The 19,155-nt window shown below is 43.8% G+C and overlaps 1 protein-coding gene across 6 annotated transcripts in view; it reads right to left on the bottom strand.

The window, feature by feature from the left end:
- The window catches only part of LOC124555764 (organic cation transporter protein), a 283,841-nt gene that overhangs the window by 78,705 nt on the left and 185,981 nt on the right, over positions 1-19,155 (bottom strand). The window contains exon 1 of one of the 6 annotated variants that reach the window (XM_047129806.1): positions 17,695-17,786. The exons of the other annotated variants lie outside the window; for them this stretch is intronic. Within the exon in view, the coding sequence (XP_046985762.1) occupies positions 17,695-17,769 (75 nt within the window). The 5' untranslated portion in view covers positions 17,770-17,786. Of the gene's footprint in view, positions 1-17,694; positions 17,787-19,155 lie in introns of those variants that run through there. 6 annotated transcript variants of the gene reach the window in all.

The raw sequence follows: 19,155 nt of genomic DNA, 5'->3' as shown, positions 1-19,155 counted from the left end.
TCACCGAGGAGTCAAGCAGTATATTGCTCCCTCCTACGTATATCTCGCGAAGAGACCATGAGGATAAAATCAGAGAGATTAGAGCCCACACAGAGGCATACCGACAATCCTTTCCACGGACAGTACGAGACTGGAATAGAAGGGAGAACCGATAGAGGTACTCAAGGTACCCTCCGCCTCACACCGTCAGGTGGCTTGCAGAGTATGGATGTAGATGTAGATGCTTTACTAGCTGTCAGACATTTTACGTAATCGGACAAATGATCAGAAAAATTTTGTTGATGCTGAGCGACTGAGAGTTTTAACCATGGATGATGGTCATTTTCCCTATAGTGTTTCAGGTATGGACATCACTATTCTTCTCAATTTGTGATAGGCTGTTTATGAGGAATTTTAGTAGCGAAAATCGACAACATGTGTCAAAGCGAGGCAACGTAAAGCTCTGAGCTAAGATACCGGTATCGCCATCAATCTATTCCGTAGCTACTCGAAATGATTACACGCGCCATCTCATTATTCACCACACAGACTCGTACTAGGCAAGATGTCTGAGATGTGAGTGTTGCGACTTGGCAAGACAGCCAAGCCACTAGGAGATAGCCGAAAGGCACGCGTTTAAGCTCACGCAGGCTGGCGTGAGGTCTGGAACAGTTAAAGGAATTGAGTCTAGTAAAAAAAGTACGGAACTTCTGGAATACTTAACTTTAATCCATAATTTGTGAACATCGGTCTGACGGTACATGCATCACAAGATAAATAGCAAATGATAATGGCGCCTTGCTAGGTCGTAGCAATTGACGTAGCTGAAGGCTATGCTAACTATCGTCTCGGCAAATGAGAGCGTAATTTGTCAGTGAACCATCGCTAGCAAAGTCGGCTGTACAACTGGGGCGAGTGCTAGGACGTCTCTCTAGACCTGCCGTGTCGCGGCGCTCGGTCTGCAATCACCGACAGTGGCGACACGCGGGTCCGACGTATACTAACGGACCGCGGCCGATTTAAAGGCTACCACCTAGCAAGTATGGTGTCTGGCGGTGACACCACAGTGAGCTCTTGTTGTGTAACAACACAATGCAAACGGAAAAAAAACTGTGAGAAAAAATTAAAGAGCCGGATATCCTGAGGAAATATTCAAATGCTCTTCCCTAACAACTAAGGAGAGCTTAAGCATCGGAACACCAACTGCGGATGTTCTGTAGCAGTCAATACTTACATGGTCGTCATCAGACTAATTCTCGGATGATGTAAGCTAAAAGTTGATCAGCAACATAAACGAATACTGTGGACAAGCTGTTCTTAATCTGGAGTTCAAGGTCCCCTGGGGCCTTGCGACATTTTTGTAAAGGCTCAACAAACTGCAGTTAAAAACAATGTATCGTTTTAAGCTGGGAATACACTGACAAGTTTTTGAGAACATAGATTCAAATAATGGTTTTCACTCGCTCCAGTTACCGTTGTAGTATAATTTTCGGTACTTGAGCCAGTGTAGAGGAAAAGCAATTTAACATATGGGTACTCAACTTCATAGAAATGATGTTCAGACTGTACGCTGCAGGATTTGCTATCTTAGCAGTGTTAGTGTCATGATTTTCCATTAGGCGCCGTTACTGGTACGGCGACGTAGGGCTGAAACAAGCATCAGTGTGCAATAGAGATGGCCAAGGCGTTCATCCTTGGGAACTAGTTCACTAGTGATCGCTCTTTTTTGGGAACCGTTCATTTTTACCCGTTCACCGTTCATTATATTTGGTATATGGTTCTTATGAAAAATTGAAAATTAGTAGCGTAGGTGACTGAAGATGGAAGGCGCCAAGAGGGGGCACTTGCCCCCCCCCCCCCCCCCCCCCCCTGGAGTATAGAGTTTTTATTCATAACAGAATTCTCACACACTTGTAATTTTCGTGATTCTGCAAAAAATTTCGTTTAGCCAACTGTAGCGTTACGTGGCTGATCGCAGTGCACGAAAAACCGGTCCCGAGTACAGACTGCTCGCCAATTACGATCGATTTGTTGACCGCTACGAGCAGAATAGATAAACATGTAATAATTAGACAGTGGAGAAATAACAAATAAGCTAATGCAAACAACTTCGAAACAATAGATGACGATTAGTAAGCGACAATGAGTACTCTAGCACTCGGGGCCAGTATTTCGTGCGCCATCCTGTACCATTGAAATAATATTGTAGGAGTTTTCATATTCTCGATTACGAACCGCGGGCTTCATTCGGTTGTAAGCCGGTCTGCCTTCTATAGCAGTGAACACGCTCTTTTCCCTTGGATCAAAAATAGACGGAAAATGGCCACTCGTGTGTGCCGTGCCGACGTTCTTTGCATGCGTAATAACAAAAAAATCTTGCTTTTTTACAAGTATTTCTTCTGCTGTTTATCGAAATAGTGAAGTAAGCTGATACGCCGTTTTGTTACCTGAAGAGATGTATGTATTACATACCACGTAATTTTTATGTAATTTACGTAATTATAAAATACATTTTAATTACGGTCGTGGACGCTGAATAGAATACGAAAAGAACCAGAAGTTCAGAGTTCAAAAAAGGTTTGAAACAGATCTATAATGGGCGTGCGAAGTCAACGAAACAAACAACTCGATACTGAACTATGAGCAGTCGGCAGTGGAACTGCGACGAGTGACCGCGCGAAGAAATACGAGTCTAGCCGACCGAGACCGAGACAGACGGGAACGGGACCAGACCGGCCGTTTCCCGTTCCCGGAAACTATAAGTAGAAAGCCACGACCGAAGTGAACTATGAAAGGCCGTTCCTTAGAATTCGTTCCTCTCTCATTCCGTTCATTTTGGTTAACCGTTCCTTTGGACCCATCTCTAGTGTGCAATGCAGTTGGAGGCAGTCAACACAGTTCTGGACAAGGTGAGCAGGGCATCACTCGCAAACCTGTTAAAACAACAGCAATAGTGCTGCTTCGCGAGTATCGACGCCTTAAAGGATTGCGGAAAGGTCCTCTTTCTGCACGGGGATTGAAAACACTGTTCAGTAGTTCGAATTAACTACAGATTTGGGAATTTCTCCTGGGAGAGGCCGACGGCCAAATGCTCCACAAATTGTTGAAGAAGGTTCTGTAGCCATGGCTGAGAATGCTGAGCGCAATGTAGTATCTTTGAGTTGTGCAAGAGCAGTGTCACGACAACTGAACATTCCATGGACCACCGTCCGAAAAGTGCTGCGAACAGTTGTGAAATGGTATCTGTACAAATTTCCAGGCTGTCGTGGATGCAGATGGTCGGCACACTGAGCAACGTTTGTAACGCTGAACGTAAACATGGTACACAATTAAGAATTGTTATCCTGTCATGTGGAAATTAAAATGTGTTTCTTTCAATGGTTTCTTCGTTAATTCTCTTCCTCATGTCCTTAAAAATGTTCCCAAAAAGGTTCATTGTCCTACCATAACTCGTTTTTTGTGGGGGCCCTCTCAAGTAGCTAAAGTTTAATAACTTTAAGATGTCTTGACCACACTTTTTATTATTTTCAAAATCGCCTTACGCCTTTCGACATTCCATCATTTTCAAAGGCTATAAAATACAACACAAAAGTTGATTAGAGATACAGTATAATGAGTAAAATATCGTTTTCTAGCTTACCAATGTTATGTCAATCATATAAAATTGTTCAATAGATACATCAATCTCGTCAAAGTTATCAATCACAAGACAAGTGCAAACTGCAACCAAGAAACGAACTGGAAGCCAAGTGGACTGAACCCCTATGCAGCGCTGGATACGTGGTACACGCCGCACTTCGTTGCTCACAAAACAGTTTCGCCGATATGTCTTATAAAACAATTTCATCAACAAACAATTCATAGAAATAACTTTATAATGTTTTGCAAAAAGATATTGCTGTTTCTTACAAAAAATGTGTAACAAATCTTTTGAATGGTCCAAGATAATACATTGGAAGAGACCGCTGAGTGGCGCTAGGGTATATGAGGCAAACAGTCTATTAACAAACGGTTTTTGACATCTTACAGCATTTAAATTAATGACGTCAGTAAAAGTACATAAATATCATTTTATAATAATTTACAAAGAATCGAAATATCAATCGCGGCACTTATGAAGAACAGATGGTGTCCATGCATTGCCGTTTCCGCCAATAGGAGCAAATGCATAAACGCCATACAGGAGATTCAAACATTTTGAGAACGCGCGATGTTGGAACACCATACATCAGTTCCATCAATAGTATATGGCAACCATCCCAGATTGTCTTATCTAATTAGAACTCCTTAAATCCCAAACACTAGTTTAACTAAAGCACCATCCAAAACACAATCATGTAAAATCCAGTGCAATATTACTGCTAATGGTACACTGGCAATTGTGCTACCTTGCATAACTTGTTCCCTTTTATTTATATTACATGTCACGATTTTGTCTAGGAATCAAACATAACAGAAATAGGTATAACTATATAATGTACCACAAGCTGTAATTGTACGTATGACAACTGATAAAAATTGACAAAAATTAAAATTATAGAGACTGGAAAAGGGGGTGGGAAAGGAATATGTTTATGATTGGCAAAAATTCAAATGGTTCAAATGGCTTCAAGCACTATGGGACTTAACATCTGAGGTCATCAGTCACCTAGAACTTAGAACTACTTAAACCTAACTAACCTAAGGATATCACACACATCCATGCCCGAGGCAGGATTCGAACATGCGATCATAGCGGTCGCGCGGTTTCAGACTGAAGCGCCTAGAACCGCTCGGCCACACCGGCCGGCAAAAGGCGTACAGCCTTGGGGGTAAAATACAGAATGGCACAGCATTTATCACGAAAAGAATACTGTGTATCGGCGAAGTGTAGTGCGTAGCCATCTATCGAGGCCCAAGGATGGGCGCAGAACCGTAAGTGCTCCGAAAATTGTGTGAAGAACCAGTTCTTGGTGAAATCTATCTGCTCGTTTAGTATTTCGGACGAAAATTTAGGTTTAATTTGAAAAATCTCCACTTCCTCAGCGTACTTGATAATAGCCCCTTAGGGGTGACGTGCAGAATTTTAAGATTAGTTTGAATTTCACCTAACGTGTGGTTGTTTCGTAAAAGATACCTTTTAATAAAGCCTTCATTGCTGTCATGCGAACGGCCTTTCTGCGAAGGTAACGCAGGTTCCCGTCAGACCACCGAAATTAAAGCACTGAACGGCTTGGCCAGCACTTGGATGGGTTACCGTTCGGGTCTGCTGAGTGTTGTTGGCGAGCGGCTGCACTCAGCCCCTGTGAGGCCAATTGAGGAGCTACTTGACTGAGAAGTAGCGGCGCCGGTAACGAAAACTGACAACGGCCGGGAGAGCGGCGTGCTGACTACATGTCCTTCCGTATCCGCATCCGGCGACGCCTCAGGGATGAGAATGACACGGCGGTCGGTCGGTTCTGTTGCGCCTTCAAGGCCTGTTCGGACGGTGTTTGTGTTTGTTCATTGCTGTACATATGTTATCTAAAACGTTTTTGAAAGGCCTACCGATCTGTCCTATATATTTTTTTCGCAATCACCACAGTTAATCCTGTAACCTCCCCTGGCCTCATACTTACCACGTCTGGCTGTTTAGTCCCCTTGGTTTCCAGTGTATTTCTTGGAAGCAGTTTGCACTTGTCTAGTGAATGAGAATATTAACGAGATACAATGTATCTACCGTATAATATTATACGATTGACATAACATTGGTGGGTTAGAAAACCATACTCTGCTCATTGTACTATGTCTTCAATCAATGGTGAAATCTAACATATTTTCATATCTTTCGATGCCAGTTTTGTGTTTTATTTTAAAGCCTTAGAAAATAACGGAATGCCGAAACGCGAAAGACGACTTTGGAAATAATAAAAAGTGTGGTCAAGACATCTGAGAGTTATTAAAGTGCGTCCAAATGGCCGCTTCGTCTCATAGCATTTTCATGCGAATTGCAGCTGAAAGTTTAATTATAACCACTCTGTACTTCACAGAGGAAGGATTTCTTGTATACCTCTGCAGTTCTTTCGGAGGTTTTATTTGGGTCTATCGTTAGTTTTGCGAAGAGGGCTCGCCAAACGAAAGACCGGCAGTGAAGTATAAGAGGTATTGGGTTTCCCGAAATGTTCCCAACAGATCTTTAACCAATTTCCTCTCCCAGACAATGAGATCCGCCCCGATATTTATCCCCCCTACCAACTCGAACTCTTCCCCACCTATCCTACTCCACATAAGGGCTTCTCTCTCTCTCTCTCTCTCTCTCTCTCTCTCTCTTTCTCTATCTCTCTTTATCTCTCTCCCTCCACACACCACATTACTCCTCACCCTCTGTCTTTCATACCTACTGTATTTCCCACTATCCACCTCAGGGCTCCTACCTATCATCTCCACAGTTTTCCTACTTAACAAATCCCTATCTTTTTATCTGCATCTCTCAATCCTATTGAACATACTCTCTCCTCCGACAATACTTCTCACACAGTGCAGGTGCTTCATACATTAAATGAATGTGCAGTGCTTCAGCGTTTTTTTTTTTTTTTTTTTAATCTAAAGGATTTCATCTTCCTGCGATATGTTTTCAAAATGTATATATTTTCGTTTCCTACGGTGCGTCCTTGCCACTTTTAATTCTAATTTTGTTTCTAATTGAAGATTTTTTTACTCGCTTCACTGAAAAGCGGAATATTGTACTTCTGCCAGCCCATACACCGTTCATATAGGGCGGGGGGATGAAATAACAATAAAAGGGAAAAAACCAAAACGTGGCAATTACATTTATGACATGTCACTGGACTGGAGCCTGATACCAACTCGTGAGGGTAACGTCTTAGACCTCCTGGCAACAAACAGACTTGAATTTATCGAAACAGTTAATGTAGAGGAAGGTATCATTGATCGTAATGTTGTGACAGCATCTATGACGACGGGACCTACAACGAATATTAAAGGTAGTAAGATACAGTATATTTCCTCAGCAAGGATGACAGGATACAAACTTCAGAATATCTCAGCAGTCAGCATAAAATATTCGGCGATGAGGGCGAAGACGTGGAGAACAAATGGAAAAAAAAATCGAAGGCATCGTTCAATATGGCCTAGACAAATATGTTCCGAGTAAGATTTTAAGGGATGCGAAAGATCCACCATAGTTTAATAGCCGTGTTAGAAAAGCGCTACGTAAACAAAGAGCACTTCACCTCAGATTCAAGAGAAGTAAAAACCTAGCTGACAAACAAAAGCTGAACGAAGCGAAAACGAGCGTAAGGGGAGCAATGAGAGAAGCATTCAATGATTCTGAAAGTAAGACGTTATCAACCGACCTGGGTAAAAACCCTAACAGATTTTGGTCATATGTAAAATCAGTAAGTGGGTCAAAATAATCTATTCATTCTCTCAGCGACCACACCGTCACCGAAGCGAGCGGAAAATAACAGAGAGAAGGCCGAAATACTGAATTAGATCTTCCGAAGTTGTTTCACAGCTGAAGATTGTAACACTGCCCCTCCTTTCAATCTTCGTACGAACATCGAAATGGGAGATATTGAGATCTTGGAATTGAAAAGGAGCTACAATCGCTCAGTAGTGGAAAGGATTCAGGACCAAGTGAGATACCTAGGAGATTCTATAAAGATTATGCGAAAGAACTTGCTCCCCTTCTAGCAGCAATTTATCGTAGATCGCTTGAGCAACGAAATGTACCTATACACTGCAAAAAAGCGCAGGTCATTCCCGTTCTTAAGAGAGGCCGTAAGACAGACCCACACTGTTATAGACCTATATTGTTGACGTCAGTCTGTTGTAGAATTATGGAACATGTTTTATGCTCAAGAATTATTACGTTCTTGAAAATGAACATCTCCTCTACAAAAAGCAACATGGATTCCGCAAACAGAGATCCTGCGAAACTCAGCTCGCTCTGTTTCTCCTTGAGATCCACAGCGCCGTGGGCAACGGCGCTGAGGCTGATGCCGTGTTCCTTGATTTCAGTATGGCATTTGACACCGTCCCGCATTGCCGTTTAATGAAAAAAATACGAGCTTACGGAGTATCGGAGCAGACCTGCGATTGGATTCAAGACTTTCTTGCAGACAGAACTCAACACGTCGCTCTTAACGGAGTCTAATCGACAGATGTAAAGGTAATATCCGAAGTACCACAGGGAAGTGTGATAGGGCCGTTGCTGTTCACAACACATGTAAATGATCTAGCACAAAGCGTCGGACGCTCTTTAAGGCTATTCGCAGATGCTGCAGTTGTCTATACCAAAGTAGCAACGCCAGAAGATAATAAGAATTTGCAGAATGACCTGCAGAGAATTAATGAATGGTGCAGACTCTGGCAGTTGACACTGGACGTAAATAAATGTAACATATTGCGCATACATAGAAAAAGGAATCCACTACTGTACAGCTACACTATTGATGACAAACAGCTGGAGACAGAATCTGACGTAAAATATCTAGGCGTAACTATCCATATAAACCAGATAGTGGGAAAAGAAGACACCAGACACAGATTTATCGGAAGAATCTTAAGGAAATGTAACTCATTCACGAAAGAAGTGGCTTATAAGGCGCTTATTCGCCTGATTCTTGAGTATTGTTCATCTGTCTAGGATCCCTATCAGGTAGGGCTGATAGAGGAGATAGAGAAGATCCAATGAAAAGCAGTGCGTTTCATTACGGGATCGTTTAGCTGGCGAGAGAGCGTTACGGAGATGCTAAACAAACTCCACTGGTAGACGTTACAAGAGAGGCGTGAGCATCACGGAGAGAATTACTGTTGAAACTTCGGGACAGCACTTTTCACGAGGAGTCAGACAACATATTACTTCCCCCATATACATCTCTCGTATTGACCACCAGGAGAAAATTCGAGAAATTGGAGCCAATACAGAGGCTTACCTGCAATCATTCTTCCCGCGCACTGTTCGCGAGTGGAACAGAGTTGGAGGAGTCAGATAGTGGTACCGAAAGTACCCTCCGCCAACATCATTATGTGGCTTGCGGAGTATGATGTAGATGTAGATGAACAGTAACTATTGCAATGTTTCCACGGAAGACTACATTTAAGCTACGATAAGTAAATCAGAACCGTGTGTACTGCGTTTCTCAAACGGCAACTATGATACATTTTCCAGTTTCTAGAACGTATTTGTCTCTACGAGAAAAGGGAAAGCATTTTTTGCGCTATTTTGCACAAGAGATCAATACAGGTATTCAGAAATGTCGAGCATGGTTTCAGGATACTACCTGCTGTTAACGAACAAGTTAAAGAGATTTATCTTGCAGTTCTGTCGTTCCTGATGTAACTATGTTCTTTATTAATTAATACGCTTTTCATAAAGTAAATAATATTGATCCAGACCTCATTGCAATTTTTCCCACGAGATCCAGACTAATCTCCAAGCAAGCCATACCATTCCATCTCTCCCTCGTGTGCACATACCTCCCTCTAATACACAGGGTGAGTTTTATATCCTGAGACAACGAGATAGTTCAAAGACTACGCATCGGATTGAAAAACGGAAAAACGTGTTCAGTATTTTTAAAAATGGTGTCCCCTGATACCAATGTTGACCACCCTGCAGCGTGGTGAAACTTTGAAATCTGAAATAGGAAAATCTCATTTTACTGTAGAATACGGGAAAAAACGTAACTTAATACTTTTCTCGTTGCGTGATAGTTGGCGCTGAAGTCGACAAATAACACAATTGAGTCCCAAAACGATATTATCCCGAGAAAAATGGATTGGATCAAAACCATAAACACAGTCGTGTGTGGCAGACGACTCAGTGTTTGCAGTTTTTTCCGTGTATCTTTTTTGAAATATTCATTCATTCATTATTTGACTTGAACTCATTGCGTGCACATTGCCCTTCATCTCTTAAATACGTTCCCTCATGACGTTACTGTGTTATTACTTATAATGTAAACTATTGTGATAGAAGAAAACATTGAAATGGTTTACATTTATGCAGAAAGTCATAGGAATGTATATGTTGCTGTAACCCTTTATGCTCAACGTTTTCTAAACAGGGTGCGATCAAGTGCTTCTTTTTGTCTGGTTATTTGACAGTTCTCCACCGAAGGAACGTGAAGTTTATAATTTAGTGCTAATAATGCACAATAACATGATTCAGCGTATCACCAATGCGTGTCAGAAGACTACATCGGAAACACGTCTCAGTTGTGTTGAATCGTTCCATGGACAGATAAATAAGTGCTTCGAAGTGGGCGGCGACGGTTTTGAGCACTTCCTGTGAAATGATTATTACAAACAAGCTTCCAGTTGGTGAGTGGTAAGAGAACACACATCTCAAACAAGCACCCAATTGGTGAGAAAACACACTTCAAACAAGATTTTTCACAGTAACTGAACACATGTGGATTTTTTTATCCAATGCATTTTTATCGAGATAATACTTTCTTAAACTCAGTTTTTTTTGTCGATTACAGCTCTAGTGCGTATCGAAAAGAGTGTAGAATCCGAATCCTGGCCGAGCGGCTCTAGGCGCTTCAGTCTGGAGCCGCGCGACAGCTGCGGTCGCAGGTTCGAATCCTGCCTCGGGCATGTATGTGTGTGATGTCCTTAGGTTAGTTATGTTTAAGTAGTTCTAAGTTCTAGGGGACTGATGACCTCAGATGTTAAGGTCCCATAGTGCTCAGAGCCATTTGAAACATTTGAATCCGAATCTACAATAAAAATGGGATGTTTCTACTTAACATTTCAATGGCCCCTCCCCTGTCTCGCTCCTGGGAGTGTAGCAAGAGGTCGACATTGGTATGACCAGACAGCATTTTTAAGAATGTTGAATATGTAATTTTGCGTTTTTTTAATCCCATGGGTAGTTTGACATATTTCATTGTCTCAAGATAAAAAAACTCACCTTGTATAATATTGACACGAATATTTTAATATTTTGTTGTGTTTGTACACTAGATGTCATACTGAATAAAATTAACAAGTTAATTTCTGAGAACTAGACAACATCTTAAAATCCAAATAAACAAAAGTTAAGATCCCTCGCTGTAGTTTCTGTTTTCGGTGTTTAATGTGAAGTTATTCTGCAAAGCTACGGCGAAATCGTTCGTTAACATTAAAGATGATGCTCAAGCATTATAGAAAACCCATAAATGCATAACTCACTTGTCTTGTCTCAGTTAACATTTAGAGCAGGTCTTGCCAAAAATGTGTCTTGGGCTCAGTTTCTAATGACGTCACCACAGCTTACGCAACTCTCGTAAAGAAGGACAGCCGGATAATCAATTAAAAGCGAATTAATCTAATGGTGTAGTGTGCTGCTACCGTATTTAGACACAAGCACTCACGCAGCGGCACCATTTTCTGTACTTGTATGCACCACAGCCATCGCTTAAAACTGATGAATCGGGTCGTATTAATCTGACCTCGACCAATGGAGAGAAGTTTTAAGACGACAAGCATGTAGCCCGTTTTGTACAAGTCAGGCGATGTGTCACAATGGTTAAGATACTGGACCCAAAAAGAAACAATGTTCCGAAAAGGCTATGCACCCTACACGCAAAGGTAGGGAACACGGCACGCTGTCTATCTTTGTGGCTTACCAAAGATGCCGCCCTGAAAGTTAAGACATAGATGATGCGTAATAAGAAACAAATAGAAGCCTATAGACTGGTGTAAATAGATACAGAAACATGTCTAGATGACCAAACCAATAAGAACTGTTTCGATTTTTGCAGAAGATGGATTCATATAATATGGACGAAAACAAAAAAGATTTTTTAATAGTAAGAAAAGACACTGTAGTAACAAAACATATATTCCAGTAATTCAGGACGCTACACTGATAATCTTGTGTTAAATGCAAATTGACTACTGCAAGACTTCTCTTTAAATCAGCCTGGTGTTCCTGTATTCTTTTCTTGGGTGATAGTACGCAGCTCTTATTTCTCCACTCTCAAAGCAGTAATCTTGTCAGCTGTGAGCTCTCTTGCGACTAATCGCCTATTCCAGCCACAGTGCGGATTGATATTTCTTGCATACACGCTGCTTTTGCAATTCAAGTGACTGTAACAAATGTCCTTTGATCAATTTAGTACTGAATCTCTCTGAAAGGGTTTAGAACCCTATTCCCTAACCAACTGAGCCAGTAATGAAACTCTTTTTCTGAAATCAGATTGGTTCTATTCAGGATTAAAATACATCATATTATTCCCCACTCTTTTGGTTACAAAACCCTATTTTCCAAAATAATCTCCGTTCAAAGTGACGGCCTTACGCCACCTTACAGGGAGGGCTTGTATACCCGCATGGTATCATTCTACTGGTCGACCTCGGAGCCTACGTCTTACTGCATCAATAACCTCCTTATCATCCACTTCCAGCGAAATGCATCCTTCATTTGGCCAAACAGATGGAAGTCAGAATATGCGATATGTGGGCTATCGTCCAGTGACGTTGTGTGAGCTCCTTTCGCGTGCACAGGCTGGTATTAGGCTTCGCCCTGTCATGGGGAAGAAGAACTTTGTATTTTTTTTTTGTGTCGAACACGCTGAAATAATTTCTTCAATTTCCTGAGGGTAACAATAGACTTCAGAGTTGATCGTTGCACCATGAGGAAGAACATCAAGAAGAATACCCCTTCAGAGTCTCAGAAAACCGTCGCCATTACTTCACTGGCTGTGGGTGCGGCTTTCAACATTTTCTTTTGGGGAGAGATGGTGTGGCGCCACTCCATAGATTGCTATATTGTTTCCTGTTTGAAGTGGTGAACCCATGTTTCTTCGCCTGTGATGATGTTCGACATAAAAAACGCCACTATTAGCCGTATAATGTTCAAGCAATTCTGCACAGGTGGTCCTTTGTTGCTCGTTGTGGTCTTCTGTTAGGTGGCAAGGAACCCAGCCGGTACACTCCTTTGGGTACCCCAACTGGTGGACAAGTGAGTCAGCACTACAAACAGAGAAGTCCAGGTGAGCAGTGAGGTGTTTGTGATCCTTCGATCACCTCGAATGAGAGTGTCCGCACGATCCACAACTGCAGGAATCACAACTGCGCACTGTGAATGGTACGTGGAAGATAAGACAAGTTTGCGCGACCTCCTTGTGATGATGGCAGACGCGTCGCCCGACAACTCACCGTGCTTTTGTTCACTGCCTGGTCTCCGTAGACATTCTGCAAGCGCCTACGAATACCTGCGATGCTCTGGTTTTCCGCCAAAAGAAACTCAATGACGGCTCTCTGCTTGGAACTCACTACCGTTACAAACGCGATTTTGGTGGATACGTATTGCGCGCCACCTATCGGAGCTTCATGAAACTATAAGAGGCTGAAGCGGGAACATTCCTCAATGCCCCATAACAAACACCGCATTTTTTCAACTGAAATTACTTATTGAAAATGCCGAAAATAATTGATTGACAGAGATGATTTGAACTCTTAGTCTGAAACTTAGTTACCAAGTCACATATTTTACTAATTCAGCTTTTCTTCTGAATTTATACCATCCCATTTACGAATACCACACCCAGATCCAAATGGTTCAAATGGCTTTGAGCGCTATGCGACTTAACTTCTAAGGTCATCAGTTGCCTAGAACTTAGAACTAATTAAACCTAACTAACCTAAGGACATCACACACATACATGTCTCGCTCGGTTCCAGACTGTAGCGCCTAGAGCCGCACGGCCACTCGGGCCGGCCACCCGGATCCGCTGAACAAAAATATTCCTAAGAAAAAGTTTCAAATCGACATCATCACTTTGCGCAATAATTCAAAGGTCTGCTGTGGCCTTTGAAACTTTCCCGGCATGTACATTGTTCCCTGACATTTCGGGGGAATTGCCGGATTTCAGTGACTTGTTAACACGATATTTCAGCGTAGAGTCTTCTGGCCGTCTTCATTTGTACATTGGCGAAGGTATTAAGACTTCCTCCTCGTACGATCCTCCGACGTATGCGAAGTGTACTCGCAAGTGTTTGTGCAGGCATTATTGAGCGAGACGGTGGGTCACAACTGGAAACCGCATGGGATCTTGTCACGGAGAAATTTACTGTTTTGTGTGACCGACTTCTGTCTCAATTTAACCAAACGTCTCTATACTCCCTGACTGTAGAACTCTGGTCTCTGAGCATACAGCTTCAGCGGGCCTGCAGGTTCCTTCCAACAGAATCGTACGCCATTTTGTAGTTACAGTAAAAAAGGTTCGATCAGTCTGTACGTGAGGAAGGATTGTATACTGTTTCCTGGTTATGTCATTGGCTGCCACAGTGTCTGACATAAGAAGCTGTCAGATCAGCAAAAGATTGCAGTACCTCATTAGCAGTCGCCAAAATAGCAAGAACAATTCATAAGCTAGAATTTTACAATCTCGCTTGTGGTATTGTTCTTGCGAATGAAAACAGAAAATTTAGTGCTCCAGAAATATTTCATGTTATTTGCATGTAAACTGACGAAATACACTCCTGGAAATTGAAATAAGAACACCGTGAATTCATTGTCGCAGGAAGGGGAAACTTTATTGACACATTCCTGGGGTCAGATACATCACATGATCACACTGACAGAACCACAGGCACATAGACACAGGCAACAGAGCATGCACAATGTCGGCACTAGTACAGTGTATATCCACCTTTCGCAGCAATGCAGGCTGCTATTCTCCCATGGAGACGATCGTATAGATGCTGGATGTAGTCCTGTGGAACGGCTTGCCATGCCATTTCCACCTGGCGCCTCAGTTGGACCAGCGTTCGTGCTGGACGTGCAGACCGCGTGAGACGACGCTTCATCCAGTCCCAAACATGCTCAATGGGGGACAGATCCGGAGATCTTGCTGGCCAGGGTAGTTGACTTACACCTTCTAGAGCACGTTGGGTGGCACGGGATACATGCGGACGTGCATTGTCCTGTTGGAACAGCAAGTTCCCTTGCCGGTCTAGGAATGGTAGAACGATGGGTTCGATGACGGTTTCGATGTACCGTGCACTATTCAGTGTCCCCTCGACGATCACCAGTGGTGTACGGCCAGTGTAGGAGATCGCTCCCCACACCATGATGCCGGGTGTTGGCCCTGTGTGCCTCGGTCGTATGCAGTCCTGATTGTGGCGCTCACCTGCACGGCGCCAAACACGCATACGACCATCATTGGCACCAAGGCAGAAGCGACTCTCATCGCTGAAGACGACACGTCTCCATTCGTCCCTCCATTCACGCCTGTCGCGACACCACTGGAGGCGGGCTGCACGATGTTGGGGCGTGAGCGGAAGACGGCCTAACGGTGTGCGGGACCGTAGCCGAGCTTCATGGAGACGGTTGCGAATGGTCCTCGCCGATACCCCAGGAGCAACAGTGTCCCTAATTTGCTGGGAAGTGGCGGTGCGGTCCCCTACGGCACTGCGTAGGATCCTACGGTCTTGGCGTGCATCCGTGCGTCGCTGCGGTCCGGTCCCTGGTCGACGGGCACGTGCACCTTCCGCCGACCACTGGCGACAACATCGATGTACTGTGGAGACCTCACGCCCCACGTGTTGAGCAATTCGCCGGTACGTCCACCCGGCCTCCCGCATGCTCACTATACGCCCTCGCTCAAAGTCCGTCAACTGCACATACGGTTCACGTCCACGCTGTCGCGGCATGCTACCAGTGTTAAAGACTGCGATGGAGCTCCGTATGCCACGGCAAACTGGCTGACACTGACGGCGGCGGTGCACAAATGCTGCGCAGCTACCGCCCTTCGACGGCCAACACCGCGGTTCCTGGTGTGTCCGCTGTGCCGTGCGTGTGATCATTGCTTGTACAGCCCTCTCGCAGTGTCCGGAGCAAGTATGGTGGGTCTGACACACCGGTGTCAATGTGTTCTTTTTTCCATTTCCAGGAGTGTACATTACCTGTCATATTGTTCTCTGTTGTCAAAACAGATCACATGTAGTACCCAAAAGTGGAGGTAATCTTCCTGAAAACCTGATACTGAATGTAGACGTCAGAAAAATACCCCGTTTCATTTGCAGTATGTGTCTGTGACACTGAAAGGCGACATAAATACGAGTAGGCAGTGAATCTCGTCAGATACCGATTATGTAAAAATGTCTTTCGCTTTAGACTGAGAAGCTGTTTCCCTTGGAAATTTTAATGTCAGTTTACATTAAACGAGTATTTGCTTAGTTTATCTGTAATTTTCATTATCAGTGGTGGAATGTCTGGGCAAATGTTTACAGCACTCTATATTACGGAGTACACATACTTAAGGGTTTGGCTAATATAGTACCTAATTTGTTGGTTTCTCCTGCATATAGCGGAATTTTTCAAAGACAACAAGCGATATGAGCGAAAGTTGTCCCATCCTCAGGGAATGAGCATAGGGAATCAGATGCAGGAAATCTGCATCGCCGTTCCAGGCACTGTACTACTGGAGGTGATTTGCCGTTGCCTTCTTCCGGCCTGTTACAAACTGTCAAATGTGTATCTGTATCGTGAGGATGACTGTGATGAGGGCTTGTTCAGTGTAATGTTGGGTTTGTGTTGATATCGATGAAGGGCAGGGCGAGGATAAAACCCAGTGCCCGCAGTAGCCCACTCCTCTCGAATAGCACCACAGGGGCCGCCGAGCTTAACGTGCCCATGCAACGCACGGATCGATATCAACAGAGTCACATGCCCTAACTTCATGAGTCATGTCAGAAAGATTTCGAATTTAGACGAGGACACTGGCGCAAATATTGGTGATTAGGAACTCTAAGCCATCACCTGACCTCCCCTTGCCGGCCAAATCTGGCAGTGAAAATTTTCCGCAACCAAGATTCGAACCGGCTTACCTCAGAGCCGAGCGACGCCGTACAGGTGTGGTTAGCGACCCGCCCACGGTGGCTGGTAAATGTATGAGTAAATCAATTTTCTGATCAGGCTGTCAGTATTCGGATCACTCTAGAGTTTGAAACAGAACTTTCACAGTTTTTAGCTAATTTTGAAACACTTTTTTCGTCTCCATAAATCTGAAACGTCCGAGGCGATAGGCTCATGTGGACGCAGAATCGTAAAATATTGTCTTTTGCGTACTAGTTATACTTAGCGGCTGCCATGTTGTCATAAGGCAAAAAACAACGTACGAGGATCTTTAGAGCTGCAGTTCGACACCCAGGTACTATAAAGATCACTGGAATTTATCGAATGAAGATGATCGACCTGATACTGAAAAGGGTAGCTTGTACTAGGGAGGGCGCTCGGAGCGACGCAGTGTTGCCAACAGAAGCGCGTGCGCTCAATAACGCCTGCGCGACTCCTGGCTGGTACACAACGCATGCGTCGGTGGGGCCTTAAATACAGGAACTCGGAATACTTTCGACGGTATAAACCTGAAGACGGCTAGAAGGCATCGTAGCGTAATATTGCGGCAGCAAGTTACTGACAACCGGCAGTCCCTCGAAAATTAATTGAACAACAGATTGCTATACTGGAATCGGGTTAGATTTACTCCGACAGTTATGCGAGGGACTCTAGTTTAACAGTAAATCCTAACTTGATTTAATTTTTCACATACACGAAGCATTATCAGTCACGACAATTGCAATAAATTCGCACTGTCAAACGGGAGTCAGATTCCAAACCTTTCAATTGTGATTCTTAGCGATGCAGCCACCAGACTACCATGTCGCCGTGGAAGTGTGCACAACGGATGAACAAGACGGAAGCTGTGGCTGCTTTATGTATTTTGGACAGAGTACCTGAGTGGGCGGCGCAGCAGCAGCGGCGGCTGACGCAGCATCGTTGAGCGGCGAATGCTCCCTGGCGCTGCGCATCTCAGCACTGCGGCCCCAACTGAGTCCTTCCGAGAACACCGCCCCCCACCCCCCTCCCCCCATCGCAACCCCTTCCCCAGCCAGGCAACTTCTGTCGAGCAAAGTCGCTGACAGTTAGCGTATTTTCAGTGTTGTCTTCGAAATGTAGCAACACGTGTGCCAAGGACGCGCCTGGGGTCACATCTGACCTTCGAGATGATGAGAGTTACAGGATCACGGAAAGGACTTTTTTTCAATTGTTTCGTCATGTTTCTGAAGCACTTCACGCTCTAATTGCAGTGAGACTGGTCTCGCGTTCCTTGAACGTTAGTTGTGTTCCAAGGATCCATTTGACTCTGTTACGCAACGTCCAGAAGAGTGGCTCTTTTCCTAATCTTCGGGCACTTCTTTTTATACAAGTCTTCTTCCTAGCATTGTTACTGCTCTTTCAAAATCCGCTTGTGAAAGACATTCACTTGAAGTGGATCTGTAATTTATTTCTGTAGTTGGCCGTTACCGCTTCACCTAAATTAGCTAAGATGGAGAATGGGGTGATGGAAGTTTTTAAGGAGGAATAGAGTACACCTTGCATCTATGAATAGCCGGCCGGTGTGACCGTGCGGTTCTAAGCGCTTCAGTCTGGAACCGCTTGACCACTACGGTCGCAGGTTCGAATCCTGCCTCGGGCATGGATGTGTGTGATGTCCTTAGGTTAGTTAGGTTTAAGTAGCTCTAAGTTCTAGGGGACTGATGACCACGGATGTTAAGTCCTATAGTGCTCAGAGCCATTTGAACCATCTATGAATAGCGAACTGCGTATCTGTTTGGTGTTTTTAAAATTTCAGGTAATTAATTAAATAGCTGTAGAAAGTTGCTAATCCAAAAATGGCTTCTCTCTCTCTCTTTCTCTGTTTTTTTCTCTCTTTCAACTACCTATATACGTAATTAAGTTTGTACAGAAGTCTCAGAGCGCGAGTCCTGATCGCACTTGTCCAGTTTTTTTACTTTCCAAAGCACTTGTTAGCTGATGTGTTGCCTTGAATGCATCTGCTGGAATTCTTAAACTGACGGTTCAAAGACAGTTCTCGGTGGAGGCTGTTACTACACGATGAACATAGGAATGGTTTGTAGGCTGATCAATAGGCACATACAGTCTTCGTAGCACCAGCTTATCTATTGGCTTCGAGGATGGCACACAGGAACTCGGTAAAGCAAGGTGCCACTCGTGTATAAGGAACATATAACAGGCACGTATCGACTCTGACGGACTTGAGATATTGCTCGTTGATCAGCATGGATATCGTTTTACGCCTATTCCATTCACTTAAGCGATCGCCTTACTAATTCCACATTTTTCTATTGGTATTCCTTCTCGAAGGAAACTTGCGACATATTACCCATATTTAA

This window comes from Schistocerca americana, chromosome X (genome assembly GCF_021461395.2).
Source record: "Schistocerca americana isolate TAMUIC-IGC-003095 chromosome X, iqSchAmer2.1, whole genome shotgun sequence".
Lineage (NCBI taxonomy): Eukaryota > Metazoa > Arthropoda > Insecta > Orthoptera > Acrididae > Schistocerca > Schistocerca americana.
This window is presented reverse-complemented; position numbering and strand designations above follow the sequence as displayed.